General features: G+C 36.5%; 2 protein-coding genes across 3 annotated transcripts; one reads left to right on the top strand and one right to left on the bottom strand.

Moving 5' to 3' along the window:
- Positions 1-2,022: 2,022 nt before the first annotated feature.
- Positions 2,023-15,469, bottom strand: LOC131021907 (cold-responsive protein kinase 1-like). 2 transcript variants are annotated; one of them, XM_057951245.1, is made up of 7 exons: positions 14,992-15,469; positions 3,728-4,122; positions 3,417-3,667; positions 3,135-3,345; positions 2,809-3,040; positions 2,573-2,723; positions 2,023-2,496 (listed from the first exon to the last, which is right to left on the bottom strand). In XM_057951245.1, exons 1-7 carry the CDS (start codon positions 15,375-15,377, stop codon positions 2,179-2,181), a joined length of 1,944 nt encoding a protein of 647 aa, XP_057807228.1. In that variant the 5' UTR covers positions 15,378-15,469; the 3' UTR covers positions 2,023-2,178. The 2 variants fall into 2 exon arrangements, with proteins under 2 accessions (XP_057807228.1, XP_057807227.1); XM_057951244.1 differs by having other exon boundaries at positions 3,417-4,122.
- A 41-nt stretch (positions 15,470-15,510) lies between these two features.
- On the top strand, positions 15,511-16,459 carry LOC131023485 (uncharacterized acetyltransferase At3g50280-like). The gene is made up of 2 exons (XM_057953027.1): positions 15,511-15,529; positions 15,924-16,459. The coding sequence occupies exons 1-2, from the start codon at positions 15,511-15,513 to the stop codon at positions 16,457-16,459; spliced, it is 555 nt and encodes a 184-aa protein (XP_057809010.1).
- The last annotated feature ends 2,161 nt before the right edge of the window (positions 16,460-18,620 follow it).

Here is an 18,620-nt window from a genome sequence, read left to right on the forward strand (position 1 = left end):
AAGTGTGTAAAATATGAATAAATCATGTCCATTAGATCTTGGTTGATCTTGTGGCTAGAAATTTGCCTAATCAGAACATAATTCATAACAAAAGATCTTCAGATTCATGCATATAATATAATTCGTAACAAAAGTACTTTCAATTCGTAATAAAAAAAAACATATGAATTGCAAAGGAAACAGTTACGAATTTCAGATCTCCATATAATTTGATCTGGACCATTAATTCACTATGATCTAATGGACATGATTTGTTCATATTTTATACACTTAAAAGTATTTTCATGGTAGCCCACCCATATGCACACACACATATATATATATATATATATATATATATATATATATATATATATATAAATACTTATTTGAAACACCTAATCAAAATATTAATTCTTGACTTCTCCTGGGGTAGTCTTTCAATTAATTAGAATCATATATATATATATATACATATAAATACTTATTTGAAACACCTAATCAAAATATTAATTCTTGACTTCTCCTGGGGTAGTCTTTCAATTAATTAGAATCACAAACAAAACAAAATTATTTTCAATTTTATATATATTAACAACGAAAAATTATAAATAGTGACAAATCCTAACTTTCAGGCGTCCTTGAAAGTGGTATGCACCTGTCATTACTTGAAAGTGCCTCAAATGTTATTTGCTATTACTCTACATCTGAAGAGGAGATGCACAAAACGATGATGTTGCGCTGCTATAATATATACACATAATTATTGGATAATATTGGTGTTAGATTGTCTGAGGACCTCATCAATCTATCAAATTCCTTCTACCCGACTCAATATAGAAATTATATTAAAAAAATATTGTGACATATATTAGTTATTTGGATCGAAAAAAAATATATTCACGCTGAAAAGTATCGCTTGTATATTGATAGAAGTATCAATTAGTTCTAATACATATAGGATTCAATTATCCATACACAAGAGTACCATACAACTCCAAATTACACCCGTTTTATCAAAAATATCTTAAATTATAAGAAGATTTTTTAAAAAATTCAAACTAATTAAGTTTGTATAAAAAATGCACCACATTCATTATTCATGTCGCCAGAATCATGATGTGGCTCGTCGGATGTCATCATGTAATTTATATATTGTTGTTTTAAATGACATGCATGACACAAAACAATGTCGTTTTGTGTCACGTCAGTTGATTTAAACCGTGTTGATGGTTAGTTATCCATCATCGACTTAATTTTGTAAGTGATATAGCATAAAGTGCCGTAATTTTGTATTATGTCATTTAAAAATATAAATATAAATTACACGATGGCATCCGGCGAGCCACATCATGATCCTGGAGATCAGAAAATGGATGCATGACATTTTTAATACAAACTTAATAGTTTGAAGTTTTTAAAATATTATGATTCAGGATATTTTTAATGAAGTGGATATAGTTTGTGATTTAATATGATATTTAGCCTTACTACAAAGATAAATAGTACTCCCTCCGTCCCTGAAATGGCTTCCTCTTTGGGGACGACACGGGTTTTAATGAAAAGTTGTAAAGTGTATTGATAATGGAGAAAAAGTGATATAATTATTATTGAAAGTTGTGAAAAGTGTTATAATTAGTATTGAGAGTGGTGAAAAGTGAAAAGTAAGAATAAATAAAGTATTATTAGTGGTGGGGTAGGTGTCCAAAAATAGAAAGAAAGAAAGAGGAAGTTATTCGGGGGACGTCCCAAAATGGAAAAAGAGGAAGTTATTTTAGGGACGGAGGGAGTATAATTTTTTATAAGAAATGTATAGATAGAAAAATAGCTAGGACAAGATCAATGTGACGGATGGAGTATTTATTTAATCGTGGGCGAATTACAACAAAAACAATTTATCTCGAATTTTACTTAAATAAATTGCCTCAGTAACATTTTGCTTTAAAAAACAATCTAATCAAGTGGAAAAGGGGTAGAAAAAGTGAAGCTCGTTTCGAAGAAAAATACGGAACCTAAGATATATCCAAGAACGAAAAAGGAATATTTGAGAATAAAATGATAGTATAAATGAAGAGTAGAAGTTGAGGTGGCAAGAGACAGAATTGTTTGTTGTGAGCATGAGAGATTGGACAGACACAGCGATGAATAGTGATTTAGGTGGTTGAACATACAAGTGTAAAGTAAAAGAGGTGAGTGAAGCTAGCGACCTGTGAAGCGAGTGAAAGAGTTGGTAGCATTAGACACAGACGATCCTGTTGAAACTGATGTACTCGTTTCACCGCCAACCCTATTTCCATAACTTACAGACCCCCTGCTTGGAGCTTTCCCTTCCAACGATCCATCGCTTAGCATCATCACCACTATTTCAGACATGCTTGGCCTTGAAGACGCCGGCGACTGTGTGCACATCAAACCAATTTCCACCATTTTCTTCAATTCTTCCACTTTATACTCGCTCGATTCCAACGTCGCATCAGCTAGCTTCTCGTGCAGCCCGCTCTCGTACAGTTTCCACGCCTGCACTTACAAATACTCATGTATAATACTTTCTCTTGAAACAATTAGTGAAAAACAGCTACTTATAATTACTTACCTCTTCGAGAAGATATTCTGTGTCGGTATCCATATTCATGTGGCTGCTTCTTTTGCCGCTCATCATTTCCAAGATTACAACTCCGAAGCTGTAGGTGTCGACTTTCTCTGATAGATGCCCGTGGATTGCGTATTCTGGTGCTGTATAGCCCCTGATTCATATATATATACCGATCATCATCAATCTCAGTTAATTATCATTTTAATTAATTTGTAGATTAAGGAGAAGGGGCTTACAATGTGCCTGCGAAATTGGTGCTAACATGACTCTGGTTCTCTGGCAGAAGCCTTGCCAACCCAAAATCGGCTATTTTGGCTTGAAACTCTTTGTCCAGTAGAATGTTGCTTGGCTTTACATCACGATGTATGATGGTTACGTGGTACTGCTCGTGCAGATAGGCAAGCCCTCTCGCTGTGCCAAATAATATATCGAATCGTTGTTTCCAGCTCAGACTTCCTCGTTTATCACCTATATAATTCACAATGATATATCGATCGTCACTACTTGTGTGCATATATAAATTAAGGTTGAGAAAATGGTATGTATAACTAAGCATATATACCGTATAAGAATCTGTCGAGGCTTCCATTCTCCATGTATTCATATACGAGAAGCAGATCGGGTCCCTTGTTGCAGCATCCCAATAGACGGACAAGATTGCGGTGATGAACATTGCTTATAAGCCTTACTTCAGTCTCGAAGTCTGCCTTGGCTCTGCTGTAGCTTATGTTGAGTTTCTTCACTGCTACGACGTTCCCATTTTTCAATGTCGCCTGTTGAGTTGCAAGTGCAACATTTTAGTTAAACCATGCAAAAACACAAAATCATAGTATTATGATTTTACCTTGTATACGTCTCCAAAACCGCCTTCTCCTAGTTTATTTTCCTCACTGAAATTGCTTGTTGCCGCTTTCAAATCCTTGTAGCTGTATCTATTTGGACCTTGCAATTCGGTTGCCCCCAAAATGTCACTTCTTGGAGCAGTTTCGGGTTTCCTTGCAAACTTGTACCATAACAAGAAAGCAGCCAAAATTAGAACAAGAGCTCCAGCTGCTACCACGCCGCCAATAATAGCTTTCTTCTTGCTTGAATTCCCTGAAAATACAAAGCCATGCATCAGACTAATTAAAGAATAGCAGCGTATTAAAATCGTACCTCCTGCTCCTAGAAAGGGCGTGATGTTTGTGGTCTGATTATCAGCGAAAAAGGGGGTGTCCGAATATCTGAGAAAACAGGCTGCATCGATGGCCCTTCCATCTGCATCAGGCAAGCAGCTCTCTATGTTTCTGTATGCAACAGTTAAGCAATCTTGGCAGCCAGCTTGGGTAATGGTTTGAGCACATTGTGCCACGCCATACACTGTGAAGTTCCCGACGGCCCTCTTGCTTGCTGCATAGTAGGCTTTGGTCCTTGGTGTTGCTACTTCAAGATCCCTTAGCAATGCCTCTCCAGATGCTGCGAATTCCGCCGGCTGCGGCGCCGTTCGATTGCCGCATATTTGGACGTTCCCGGGAAGGGTTGTCTGATCGTAGAAGTTATTGCTCTCATACCTTAATTAAGTGAAACAAGAAAGCTTCTCAATATACTTGAATTGTACGTCAATAACTCGCTTTGAAATACGCTGAAACTGTAAGCTTGTGATTGTAAATAAAGTTGGTAGGTGTGGAACATTGTCTCTGTAAATGAATGATACTATTAATAGCTGAATTCCATTTAGACGAATCTTGTTGTGTATAGATTACACGGAGGAGTGGAATATGAAATTAATATTATTAAATTGAGGTTTATTATAAAAGAAAAAGAAAAAAAACCCTTGAGAGCACAAAACGCAGACTAAGGGTACGAAACTCGAAAAGAGATCGTTAAGCTGAGAATCCTAAAGACACTAGCAATCCCATAACTCAGGATAGTCGTCCATCTCATCTGACCAACGTCTATTTACTATATTATTCATTGCCCTCATGCTATCACTATTGCTACAATCAACTACAAAGTCCCTCGGCTTGTAGCTCATTTCACCCGCATTCCTGAGACGACCTTTTATGCTACCTTCCGGAACCGCTTGCATCGGCTCCTTTCCCATGCCCTTTCCCGTGCCCTTTGGGCGGCCACGTCCCCGCTTGGTCGTCTTGTCCGAGAGCATTTGCATCCCCTGATTAACCTGCTCTTCTAACCGACTAATGCGACTAGCAATATTGTCCGGGCCAAGAGCGGACAAATCCTTGTTACCTTCATGCGAAACACCCCCTCTTTTGTCCAAAGTTGGGTCACGTTCGAGATCAACAACTGTGTCGTCCATAATCGGGCTGTTCAAACCCGCGCCATTCGGAGCCTCCATCTCCAAAGTTTCCTCCACATCCGAGTCCTCCTCGTTAATGACTAAGTCACTATCTTTAATAATCACATCTTTAACCCCCTGAACCGGAACCAGGATTTTATCCAACAAATCCGGGCCAGATAAATGAACCCCGAAAGACGTTCCAGAAATAGGATCAACGCCCATATCCAAAACAGTCTCCGCATTATTCTCCAAGTCAAGAGCCTGAAATGCGTTCCGCGCCTCTTTCTCAAGAACCTGAACAACAATCTGTTTTTTTACCGCCTGTTCGGTAACCTTTGACCAAGCCGCAGCAGGTTTATCAGCTAGTTGAGCTTTAGGCTTAACCTTCTTGCTCTTGTTTTCATAATCAGTAGCAGACTCGATCAGAGCTTCTTTACTGTCCTGGATGTCCTTCCGCTTAAGCTTTGTACACTTTTCCACCTGATGTCCAGTGATGCGGCAATTCGAGCAAAAGAAAGGCAATTGTTCATAGCTAAACTCGACATAGAAAGGATGTTCACAATCTATAAGCATCGATTCCTGCAATGGCTGAGCGAGATCCACTTCAATTAGCACACGAATGAAATGGCCGACCTCTCCATGAGCTGATACACCATCAATTTTTATTGAAAAACCAATAATTCTAGCAATTGTTGTTATTACCTCAGGATCCCAAAACTCATTCGGAAGGTAATAAATCCGAACCCAAACTTGACAAATAGAAGAGACTTCTTTGTAGGGATTGAAACATGGAACCCAATCGCGGAGGCGAATGGAACCCGCAGCCAAATCCCAAACAATTTTAGCTTTCGCAAGTTTTTTATCTTCAAGATTAGAGAATTTCATGGTGAAAAAACCCTTACCCAGAGTGAGAAGCTTCCACTCTGATTGGATACCCCATAAATTGTTGAGTTCAAGCTTCAACTGATGTGTCGCCTGTGGCTTGCTTCCTTTCCGTAGTAATACCCTTCCAATAACAGAGAATTCGAATTCAGCTATACGTTTTTGATACATCTGTTTCGGAATGGTGAGAGAGAACCCATCGGCGAGTTTCTCAGCCTTAAGTGCTGAGAATTTATGTGCTGGTAAATCTGGAGGTCGATCAACCCGTTGTTGCATGATCGAGGCGTATGAAACCCTACCCTCTGGTGGCGGCTGTTTTGTGAAGTTAGGCACCGAAGCTGTTCCTTTAGACGGAATTGTAGAGGTAGTTCCAGATCCTGATGGATTATCCGATAAACAAACCTCAACAAGTTTCAAATTCCCATGCTCCAAATCCCTCGGCTGTTGATAAAAGTTGTTTGAGATTTGTGGCAGGCGAAGGCTATCAGGTTTCTCAGGAAAACCACGGGCTCCTGAAGCAGTCGGCGACAGAGAGGAAGCAGTTCTCTTAGCGGCGCCGGAGAGCGGCGTCGGCGAAAGAACCATGGCTGATCTCCGACGCAGAAGGCCTTCCGGAGGCGGAGCTGATTTGGAGAGACCGGTTCCGGCGTGCGGCGAGCAGCGTCGGGGTGGTGGCGTAGTCAACGCCGGGCCTTCGCCGCGCTGCTGCTGCTGGAGCACCGGTCGCCGCGCTGCTGCTTTGCACCGGTCGCCGCTCTGCAAGTCGCCGCTGCTGCTGGATCTGCCGGTCGCCGCGCTGCAAATCGCCGCTGCGGCTGGACTGCTGGTCGCCGCTCTGCAAGTCGCTGCTGCTGCTGGATCGCCGGTCGCCGCTGCTGCTGGATCTGCAAGTTGCCGCGCTGCCGGTCGCCGCTGCTGCTCGTTCTGCCGTTCGCCGCTGCTGCCGATCTGCAAGTCGCGCCGGATCTTCCTTCGGTGGCGGCAGACCGTGAAGAGAGGCGTCAAGGTCTGGTGGCCGGGATCCGACTGCGCGCGGGTGTGCAGCGCCGGTCAGCGGCGCGAAACAGAAATATCAAAGCTGGTGGGCGGCCACCCACTTTGACTCACGAGAGAGAGAGCATGCGTGTTTCAAACATTTTCAAATTCGAATATGAAATTAATATTGATTTCAGATATTATATATATATATAGATACCTATATATATATATATATATAGGGAGAGGTTCAAATAAGAACCACTAAATAAAATTAGAACGGAGAACCATTTTAAGCCATTCGATCATCAAGATCTACGGTGGATGCATCATCTTGGTGGATGAATGCAGATCCTGGGTTCGAATCCTGAAGGAAGCAAAATTTTTATTATTTTCGGATGCATTAAATTTAATAGCGAATGCATTAATTTATATAGCAGATGCATTAATTTTAATGGTTCTTATGTTCTCACGATAAGTGTGGTTCTCATTATAACCACACCCTGTATATATATAGGATATATATATATATATAATATATAAAGGGAGAAGTTCTATTGAGAAGCACAAATATGTTGAGAAGTGAGAAGCAATCTAAATAGGTGTGAACAAGCTAGTACATTTTGATGAACATGTCAATTAATTTTTATAAACGCGTGTTTGGTCTGGGGTTCGATCCCTGGCGGTAGCATGTTTTAAAACAAATTAAATAGATTCGTATGTTCATCAGTTATATTGGTGTGTTCAATGAATTTAATTATATGTTTATTAATCTCACTTCTAACTTTTCAATAGAACCTAATCCTATATTTTTTCTTAATTTTTTTAATTTATCTAAAATTTTGTCACACCGTTCGCGAGAATATGCAACATAAATATACATATAATTAATTAGATACAAATATACAAATGTGCATGATGTTGATAATTTTTTGTTTTATTACCTGTCGAGTCACCTAATGCAATATATATTTATGTGCAACGTTATGCATGCATATATGTGTTTGTATATCTGTTCCGTTATATACATAACGGCCAGGGCCGACCCTGACATTCCGGGGGCCCTAGGCGAAAAGAAAAAAAATGGGTCTCTATAACATTAACTATAAAATGCGATAAACTAGAAAATAATGATGAAATAATTATAAAAATAAGTTAAATCTTCTAGCATTTTGAGAAGCAAAATCATCAATAATTTCTTCAAGATCAAGCTTTTCTAATACCTCATGTTAAATGCATAAAATCGTTAATCCATTCAACTTTTCTTGAGACATAGTAGAACGCAAATATAATTTTATCAATTTTAATTTTGAAAAACTTCTTTCTGTTAAAGCTACAGTAATTGGTATAGTCAACAATATTTTATATGCAATAGAAACATTAGGAAAGCAATCTGAAACTTTAACAAACTTAAGAACCTCACCAAGCGACTTTGTTTCAGATGGTAAACACATTTGTAGCACTTGCATTTTCAGAATATAAATCTTCAGCATCAATGTCAAATTTATCATTATGTTTCAGGGCATCTTGAAGTTTAACACAACAGTTAAGCAATTTATTACCATCCCATGAAGATAACATCTTATGAGGAAACAAAAAGTCAAAAATATCTTTAAAAATTGTCAATTGTTCAAATCTAGCCTTTAAAGATAAAATAGCAATATCCACTATAATAATAAAATAATTGATCCTGAAAGACTCCTAATCAGATAATGGAATCTCTTCTTGACAACTTTCATCAAATTGTTTCTTCCTACAAATCATACGTTTTGATGGAAAAATAGGATCAATTTCCATCTTAGATGCAAGCTCCTTAGCTAATGTCAAGGCCGATTGAAAACCTTGATCTCTATATTTTACAAAATAAGAAATCAAACATTTCAAGATAACTATTGCAACATCAATTTTCATATCTTTAGATTGTAGTTTTTTGCTAATCAAATTTGTTTTGTTCAATATATTATGCCATATTGTCATACCCGCAACAAAAACTCAAAATTCTCAAGTTCATTAGTCGCCAAAGACTCGGCTTCACTCCTAGTTTTAGCACCATCACTAACTCTTGATAGTTCAAATAGATCATCTCTTATCTCATTAGGTTGAGTTATTGTAGCAGTAACACTATTAATATGACTTTCCCATCTTGTTGTTGATAAGGACTTCAAAGTAAATTGATGAAGGTGATCCTGTAAAATTTTCCATCTTTTTGTAGAACTAGCAAATAAAGTATACAAACGTTGCACAACTCCAAGAAAATAGACAGCTTTAACACAAGAACCAGCCATATCACATATTGTTAAATTAAGAGAATGACAAGTACATGGCATATAAAATGTTCTAGGATTAATTTCATGAAATCTCTTTTGCACACCTTGATGTTTTCCTTTCATATTGGAACCATTGTCGTAACCTTGTTCCCTCACATTATCAATATCATGGCCAAGTGATTCTAAAGCAGCTTGTATTTCATTGAAAAGAGCTAATCCCGATGTATCATCCACACTTATAAATTATATTAAATATTCCTTTATCGTTATTTGAGAACTAGTCATATCAACACATCGAATTACTAAAGTCATTTGCTCATTATGACTTATATGTGAAGTGCAATCAAGTATCACTGAATAATACTTAGCCTCTTTGATTTTTTTAACTATATCATTTTTAACTTTAGAGGCTAATATTGAAATCAACTCATTATCATTCTCATTCTCATCTACATCAATTTCTTCGTTCAATGCATCATTTTCATTCTCAATAATAGCATCAACCTCTTCATTTTCAATCACATCAACTTCTTTCACCGAAGAACTAGAACTAGGTATAAGAAACTTATGAATGACTCCTTTTTTAGTTTTAATCACCTCATCAATTCTTTTTCTTTTATTTCTTTTTGACTACCCAATGCATATTTTCTAGGAAACATAATACCCACAAAAAATTTCAAAGCAATTAAATTTAAAATTGGAACAACACACCAGTTGAGTTCGGCTGCAGAACCGGCGACCGCAGCTGCAGGCTAGAGCACCGGCGACCACTGGAGCTGAACAAAAGTCCCTTTTCCGGCGCCGGCACAACGTAGCAGAGGCTTAGTACAGTGAGAGGAGAGGATGTTTGTGTGCGAGCCGAGAGATTTGAGAGATGGAGAGAGTTGAGAGAGCTTAGAGATAGAGAGAGTCAGATAGAGTGCAGAGAGTTCTGAGAGAGCCGTTTGCTAGAGAGAGAGAGAGAGAGAGAATAGAGATGATAGCCGTTTTAATTTGAGAATATTTTTTTTGTTTAATTGTTGCATAGGCTACCGTCTCCCTTAGAAACAAGGTAAATAAATTTTTTTTAGTAGGGTATAATACAAATGGGCCTATATTTTGGGGCCCCCAAAAATTAGGCTGGGCCATTGCCCCACCTATTTCACTAAAGGGCCGACCCTGATAACGACGAACAGTGAGCAGGAGCTGGAGGCACTTGACGAGTCAACTACTTCAATACATATTTAATTTGTGTGCAACGTTATGTATATATATGTGTTTATGTATATTTATATTTGTATTTAATTATATGTATAATTATATTTAACTATATGCATAATTAAGACGGTGAGCAGAAGCGAAAGACACCTCACGGGTCACCTAGTGCTTTGCATATTTGTGTTGAATTATATGCATAATTAAGGCGGTGACGGTGAGGGGGGAAAATGGTTAACGAATGCTTTTATCAGTTCTCCAAGACAAAAAAACAAAAAATACCCCACTATAAAAGAAAACTATATAAATTAAGCCATTTGAACTTGAAATGACAAATTTACCCATACTTAATTCACAAAATTTGTTGAAATCGTGAACTTTGCTCGACATGCTCGACTAATGCATGTCGAGCATTAGTGGTAAATACACTAATGCTCGACCATTGCGAGTTGAGTATATCGAGCATTAGCGTATTTGTGATAAATATATTAATGCTCGACATGCTCGATTTCTGCTAGTCGAGCAATAGTAGTAAATACATCAATGCTCGACATGCTCAATCATTGCGAGTCGAGCAATCGAGCATTAGTAGTCGAGCATTTTTAGAAAACACACTAATGCTCGACTTTTGTCGATTACAAGTCGAGCATCAGTGGTCAAGCATCAATGTAAAATACTTTAATGCTTGACATAAGGGTAAAAATGTCATGGGTATATTTATATGTTTTATAATGGGTGGGTATTTTTTAGGTTTTTATCTTTTAGAATGGGTATATATTATTTTGCTCCAAAAAAATTTTAGAAAAAAATTTAAAAAAGAAATTATTTTTTTTTAATTTCTAAAATTTTTATTCCTATTTTACCCTTGCGTGTATTTTGCCTTGAAAAACATCTGTCACGTGTCGCGTACTTAATGTGCCATGTAAAGAAAATATGTGATCTAAATTTGGACCTATATATTATCATAAGAAGTGGATTTACATAATCACACCCCTATATACATTATGAAAAGCAAAAAACAAAAAAAAAAAACAAAAAAAAACAAACAGAGAAATAAAAAATTAAATTATAAAGAATTAAATCATCTTATTCAAAAAATAAGAGGGATGATTGATTTTTTTTTTTACGTTTTAATCTTTAAATAAATACTCTTTTCATCCTGTAAAAATAGTTATAATTTTCTTTTTTAGAGTATCCACAAAAAATAGTCACATTCTATTTATGGACACAATCCATAATAAATTACCCTCCATATATTAATTTGTTATCTTTCTATCACATGGTGAGACTCTCTCTCCACTCACAATACAATTAATTATGTGTTGATGGTGAAAATGCTCATATTTGCAACTTCTAATTAAAAATGTCACTTTTATATATATATATATATATAAAGAAGAAAAAAACTTGACCATCATATGCCAAAATCAAAATGAAGAGTCGAAATTGCCCTTGAATGTTGATGGCTTTACATCATTTTTTATGTAAAGTCTTACATTTTCTAAGACAAGTATAATTGTGTAAGAAAAATGTAAGAAAAAATAGCTTACTGTCGGAAAAGTAGGTTGCCACCCGCGCGGCAAACTATTTTTCTGACTATTTTTGTCTTGCAAGTACATTTATTGAGACATTACGGGTATAGTTTTAGTCAATTTGGGCATGACACAATAGTTTTATAAAAGTGAACATTTTTCATTACAACTTAGCAAAAGTGGACATTTTTAATTTTTACTCATTAATTATCATATTAACACAATTTTTAAGGTGAGATTCTCTGTCTACTCATAATATACTTAAACATTTTTATTAAAACTTGTGTTACTCCCTTCTAAGATTATTTTTATAGGACAGACGGAATATAATTTTTACATTTTGAATCAAATATATTTATATGAAATAGTTCAAATTAATATTTTATTGTGATTTTTAATTTTGTATGCTAAATATTTTATAATTAATCAAATTCAAAAAATATAGAAAATAAATAAAATTGAAAAATAAGAAGATAAAGAAAAATAAAATAGAAAGAAAAACCTTTATTGCACTCCTTAAAGCCCACACGTGTGATTCAAGGATGAATAGGAAAGATAAAGAAAAGACAATATCAAATCGAAGAAAAAGACAAAATATAATACAAATTGACTTCCAATTTATTCTATTTACAAAATTGCCACTTAATTTTAATATAGTAATAAATATTATAATACATTAATTAAATAAATTTTTAAAATAATAAATTATGGTCTTTTTGTAATTTTTGCTGATCATAAAAATTGAGGTGCTTTTTTTTTGTTTCTTTTTTAATCTGATTTAGACTTAATATTTTTTTTAAAAAAAAATCAGCTTTAACTCTTACTATAATGTTCTTGTAGGACTTTTTCTCCACTTAAAATACATTTATCAATCATGTTCAAAAATTAAATATTTTTTAAACCATACTATCATTTTCACGGATGGAATGAGTAAATTACATGAAAAAAGTGAAGTCAGACAAATGAAAGAATTTGAGAGCAACAATTCTAAATTGAAGATATTTGTCCTTGTCAAATAATGCCGCCTTGCTGTGTGCCGGCCAGCAATATTACGAACATACGACTTTACATTTTATTTTTATTTTTTTGAATGGGGTACATTATTATTATTATTATTATTATTATTATTATTATTATTATTATTATTATTATTATTATTATTATTATTAGAGTTAAGTATCAAATAAGCCCTTAACATGGAAACCCTTATTACATTGCCGACCCTATGGCAAATGGGTATCAAATAAACCCCTATTGTAATTAATTTTGAACAATTAAGCCCCCGACTTAACGGAGAGTTAACACCGTTAACTTTCTTTTATTTATTTTTATTTTTTTACGAGCAAATCGTCGAACATCTGGTAGGCGTGGCTGGACGGCTGGTGCACCGACATCACCACCGTCTTCCCCCTCGCCGCGAGGCCCCCCAGCGCCGCCATGAGGCGGTAGGCCGTCGTGGCGTCGAGCCCCGACGTCGGCTCGTCGAGGACCAACAGGCTGGGGTCCACCACCAGCATCTCGTGCGCGATGCTCACCCGCTTCCGCTCCCCGCCGGAGACACCGCGCACGAAGCTGTTCCCAATGATTGTGTCCGCGCACCGCCCCAGCCCCAGCTCAGCGATCGCCGCCTCCCCTTCGCCTCCAGTTTCAACCTCCGGCAACAAGAGCAAAAGTCGTCGACGCTCTCCCTCTCTCTTCCCGACTTTCTCTCTCACCTCTCCTAACAGATCGAAACAGGGGGTCAAGGTCGAAAATAGTCGGTAACCTCGCCGGAAATCGCGTGGCTGGGCCTCCCCTTCGCCTCCAGTTTTGACCTCTGGCAACAAGAGCAAAAGTCATCGCCGCTCTCCCTCTCTCTTCCCGACTCTCTCTCTCTCACCTCTCTTAACAGATCGAAACAGGGGGTCAAGGCCGAAAATAGCCGGTAACCTCGCCGGAAATCGCATGGCTGGGCCTCCCCTTCGCCTCCAGTTTCAACCTCCGGCAACAAGAGCAAAAGTCGTCGCCGCTCTCCCTCTCTCTTCCCGACTCTCTCTCTCTCACCTCTCCTAATAGATCGAAACAGGGGGTCAAGGCCGAAAATAGCCGGTAGCCTCGCCGGAAATCGCGTGGCTGGGGAAGGAGAGAAGAGAGCCACAGAATAAAATTAAACGGCTGTTAAGTGGACGTTAGGTCTAAGGGTGTAATTGTTCAAAATTAATTACGATAGGAGTTTATTTGATACCCCTTTGCCATAGGATCGGCAATGTAATAAGGGTTTCCACGTTAAGAGCTTATTTGATACTTAACCCTTATTATTATTATTATTATTATTATTATAGGCAAATATATTAGTATTTATTATTGATTCATCTTTTTGTTTACCATTTTAAAATAGGCTCGCTGTTCTATATATTTTTTGAGCTGGCTTTCTATCATATTTCAGTCTATTATTTCGCTTTCTAGGTGTTAACCAAATTGGTTGAAGAGTAATTTATATAGGGCCTTGGAAATTTGGGAACCTCGCCTTTAGGCTTTAGAAAGTACCTATTCCCCATTCTTTAATTGTAATATTTTAATTCATTTTCAACAAATCACACTTTACCTACTCATATAAAAAAAAAGTGCATTATTATGAAACTATATAATTATTGGACAGAGTGAGTATGAAATCAAATCTCGCCAACAGATCTATTAGATTTTAAGAAGTTTCTCCTCTAATCTTAACCCATAAATTTAAGGGTCTGAGTCACCTTGAAAGAAAATGGATCAGAATCATTATTAATCCTTCTAGAATCTTAATCTAATGACCTAATAAAAAGCTCTTACTAATTAAATCGCACTTCCATTATTTAGTAAATTTTATTAATAAATTTCTTTTATTTAAAACTCTACTTAATTAACCTGCATATCAAGAAAATAGGCAACCTAGAATATTAGTACATTCTAACGTATATGTATAAATAACTTTTTAGCTTCAATTTATCAATTGATTTTTTTACTATTGAAAGCATAATCCTGATGACTAAATAAATTTTTCTTTAAATCCTACAACCTATTTCCGAACCAAACTAATAGTACGTAAATTTCACATATTAATTAGTCATAAAAAGTAAAATTACGAAGAATGGGGAAAAATGTTGGATAATTTAATGTTGGATAAAAATTAGGAGGTGGTCTTGGGTACAACCGGGTGTACCGTACAATCGGATTGCACCCTCACTTAGACGATTCTAATCCGAGTGCGGGTCAACCCAGTTATACAGTATACCTAATTGTGCCCAATTTTTTGTGAAAAAATAGAATAACCTGAGGAAACAGCCATCGTAGATAACCCGAGCGCCATTGGCGGCGGAGCAATTCCGAATCTGCGAGACGGCGGCGTCGTAGCAGGCCAAGCAATCCGTTGGAGTCATGTAGTTTCTGCACTGAACCATGGCGTAGACGGGATCCGAAGACCTCGCCTGCTCCGCGGTAGCGAAGAGCGTGCCCGATAATAGCTGACTTCTGAGGTCGGAGAAGGTGGCGTTGAGGTTGTTGAAAAAATCCGCAGCGTTGCTTGCATTGTACTGGCTGCATCCCTTATTCAGCAGATTAATCTGCGGCTGCGAGTTAGCTTTTCGCCACCACATCGACACCGCGGCGGCTGTGATAATCAGGCGGAGCCAACAGCTCCACCTCGATGTGCTTGCCATCTGTCTGAATTGGCTTTCCAGATACACCAGCTTGTCTGTCTGTATATATTATGAATTTCAAATTAATAACTTATTAACATGTTAAATAATTCGCTTAATAATTAATACTAATTAAATTATATATTTATGTAAAATGGAATTACAACTTATACGTAGGTGGGGGTGGGAGTCGAAGTTGACCTCTTTATTAATAAAAAAGTATTTGATTCCTTATCTTTGCTATAAGACTTTTTTTTATAAAGATATTATTGATTTCATTCTCACCGACGTATGAATTGTAATTATCTTATTCATAAGGGTAAATATCACTTTATGTCCCATTGTTTGGCCGAATTATCGATTATGTCCCAACTTATCGATAATATCTAATCGATACCCAACCTAACAACATTTTTTCAATTGTGTCCCCTAAAAATTTTCCGGCGCCCGGAAGATGATGTGGAACGTCGGAAACTGTGACGTGGATTTATTAAAACATTTGGAATTTCAAACATTCTTAAACTTTTTAAAAACAAAAATACAAATAATTATGTGGCAACAACGCAGGAGCCGAGTTCACTCGTGCAGTCACCGCCTCCGTCACCGTCTCCGGCCTCCTCGGGCCGAGCTACACGGATATCGAGTCTTTGTTGTTCCCGATCAACACTGGCGTCCACAGTTACGAAGGAATCTCAAAGCCTCTATTGGCAGTGCAAGTCACGGAGCTCGACGACAGCATCTTCATCGACTCCGCCGCTAACCACGCCGCCGTGGACGGCGCTTCCTTCTGGCATTTCTTCAACTCTTGGTCGGAGATCTCTCGAGGTTCGGAATCGATTTCGAAATCCCCAATTTTCGACCGTGACCGCTACAATGGTGCTGCCGCCGCCGTTGATAACAGACTCATCCATATCCCTACGTTAGAGAAAAACCTAATGGCCGCTCCATCTCAATTGGTGCTGCAGAAGGTATTCCACTTCAACAAAGAAGAGTTAAGTCAATTGAAGGCTAAAGCTAATTCCGAAGCCGGCACTGACAAAATATCTACTCTGCAAGCACTCATGGCGCATCTGGCGGAGCACGGTGCGCTCTCAAGCAGCTAACAACGATCCAACTACTCGCGCTTCGATAATCCTCATTGGCGCAAGAGCGAGGGTGTCGTCTTTGCCGGATGGATATTTTGGGAACGCGTTCGGTGCTGCTTCGCTGTCGATCAGCGAGGGCGAGATATTGCAGAAATTAGGTTTGGGCGCCGCCGCGCTTAGGATCAATGAGGTTTCTCAAACTCGTTAGTTTTGTTTTAGTGCCACATAGATATTTGTTTTTCTTTTCTTTTTTTTAAGTTTATTATAGCTGGCAAATTTTAAAAATCCACGTCACAGTTTCCGGCGTTCCACATCATCTTCCAGGCGCCGGAAAATTTTTAGGGGACACAATTGAAAAAATGTTGTTAGGTTGGGTACCGATTAGATATTATCGATAAGTTGGGACATAATCGATAATTCGGCCAAACGATGAGACATAAAGTGATATTTACCCTATTCATAAATCTATTCTTACGTACTATATATAAACATAATAGGATATTTTAGTATTATAATTAACTGAAATACAATTTTACATATTTAGCCTTGGATGATTTTTTGGAATTAATTTCAAAATACATCTTTTTCCCTTAATAATTAATTTTTTTCTTATATATATTAAACTAATTATACCATGTTTGACTAATTGATTATTACCTAATATGCATTGATTTATTTTTGAATATATTAACTTGATTTTATTTAAATAATGAAGGTATATTTTGTCCTAAAATAGTTTCATATTTGTAAAAATATTTAATAAATTTTAAATTGTAATTTAATACTAATATATTTTGTCATATACTAAAGATTATTTTTATTTAAGTAAATATTTTTTTTTCTATATTTTACTTTATACCTATTTTATTCTCTATTTTTGTGTAATCGAATACTTCGAATATTGAATCGTATATTATGATTTTAAATCGCATTTCATAACTAATCAAATTTAAAAAATATTTGTATTTGTATTTGAATATAAAAAAATAGAATCGAATATTGAAGGTGAAAATTATTTAATTTATTTGCACCCCTATGTTCACCGCATTGTTCAATTAGAGATTTTGGATACTTGATGTCCAACACCCGATGCCTGGTATCTAACAATGATCACTCGACGGCTTACACAGTTCGCCTCATGCCCGACACCAATGGTGTGACACTCGCTCGATGCCCTACGCCTATCAAGGTTCGCCTCATGCCCAACACCCATGACCTTACACCCGCACATTTTCAAATTTAAAAAATCATAGCATATTAGGCATATCCTCTATTTTTTTTCATTTTCATATAGTTTTTTTATAATTCTCAAAATTGTGTTATTTCATTTATGAAAGTATATATATAATATGCATTTAGAATTACACATTGTAATAAGATCTTTAATTTAATACTCCCCCGTCCCTCAAAAGTTTGCCTTAAAGAGAATGACATGAGTTTTAATAAAAGCTGAAAAATGTTATTTGATGGTGGGTCATGTGCAAAAACAGTGTTTAAAAATATAATTGTAAAGTTGATGGTAATGTACAAATGGAAAGCAAATAGATTAGGCAAACTTTTTGGAAACACCCCAAAAAGAATTTGGGGCAAACTTTTTGAGGACATAGGGAGTATATATGATATGTGAAAAAAGAATTCAAAACGAACAAGTTATGACAATTTAGAATCTTAGTATACACAATTTATATTATAAAGTTAAAATAAAATATGGAAATAAAATCTATTATTATTAAGGAAACAATATGAAATTTAAAATTGGAAGGTTGAATTAGAAACATCTTAATATTTTCCTTAATTACGCAAAAGGATAAATATGTAAAATGTTATATAAGTTAATAATTTATTAATTGTCTATAATACAAAATGATTAAAATATTCAATATACGTATATACATATTATGTTAATCTATCACTACTCTTATGTTATATGTAGTCTAATTTGTATTTCCTAAGTTTTCGAAAGTGAATGTCATCTCATAAATGTTACTATCTCCGTCTCACTATAAGTGACTCAAAATTTTTCGGCACGAGAATTAAGAAGAATGCGTAAATTGGTTAAAAGTGGTGGGGCCTACATTTTGTTAAGGGTAATTTTTTTTCTTTTATGTAAACATGCCACTTATAGTGGGACGAACTGTAGTGACCCGCTCTTTTATGTTATTTAAATATGGTATCGCGA

Source organism: Salvia miltiorrhiza, chromosome 4 (assembly GCF_028751815.1).
Source record: "Salvia miltiorrhiza cultivar Shanhuang (shh) chromosome 4, IMPLAD_Smil_shh, whole genome shotgun sequence".
Classification (NCBI taxonomy): Eukaryota; Viridiplantae; Streptophyta; class Magnoliopsida; order Lamiales; family Lamiaceae; genus Salvia; species Salvia miltiorrhiza.

Coding starts and splice junctions, on each gene's coding strand:
- LOC131021907 (XM_057951244.1), bottom strand. CDS start 15,377: ATGGCAAGCACATCGAGGTGGAGCTGTTGGCTCCGCCTGATTATCACA. Junction 3,346..3,416: donor GTTTTGGAGACGTATACAAG/GTAAAATCATAA, acceptor GCAACTCAACAG/GCGACATTGAAAAATGGGAA. Junction 2,724..2,808: donor ACCAATTTCGCAGGCACATT/GTAAGCCCCTTC, acceptor TATATGAATCAG/GGGCTATACAGCACCAGAAT.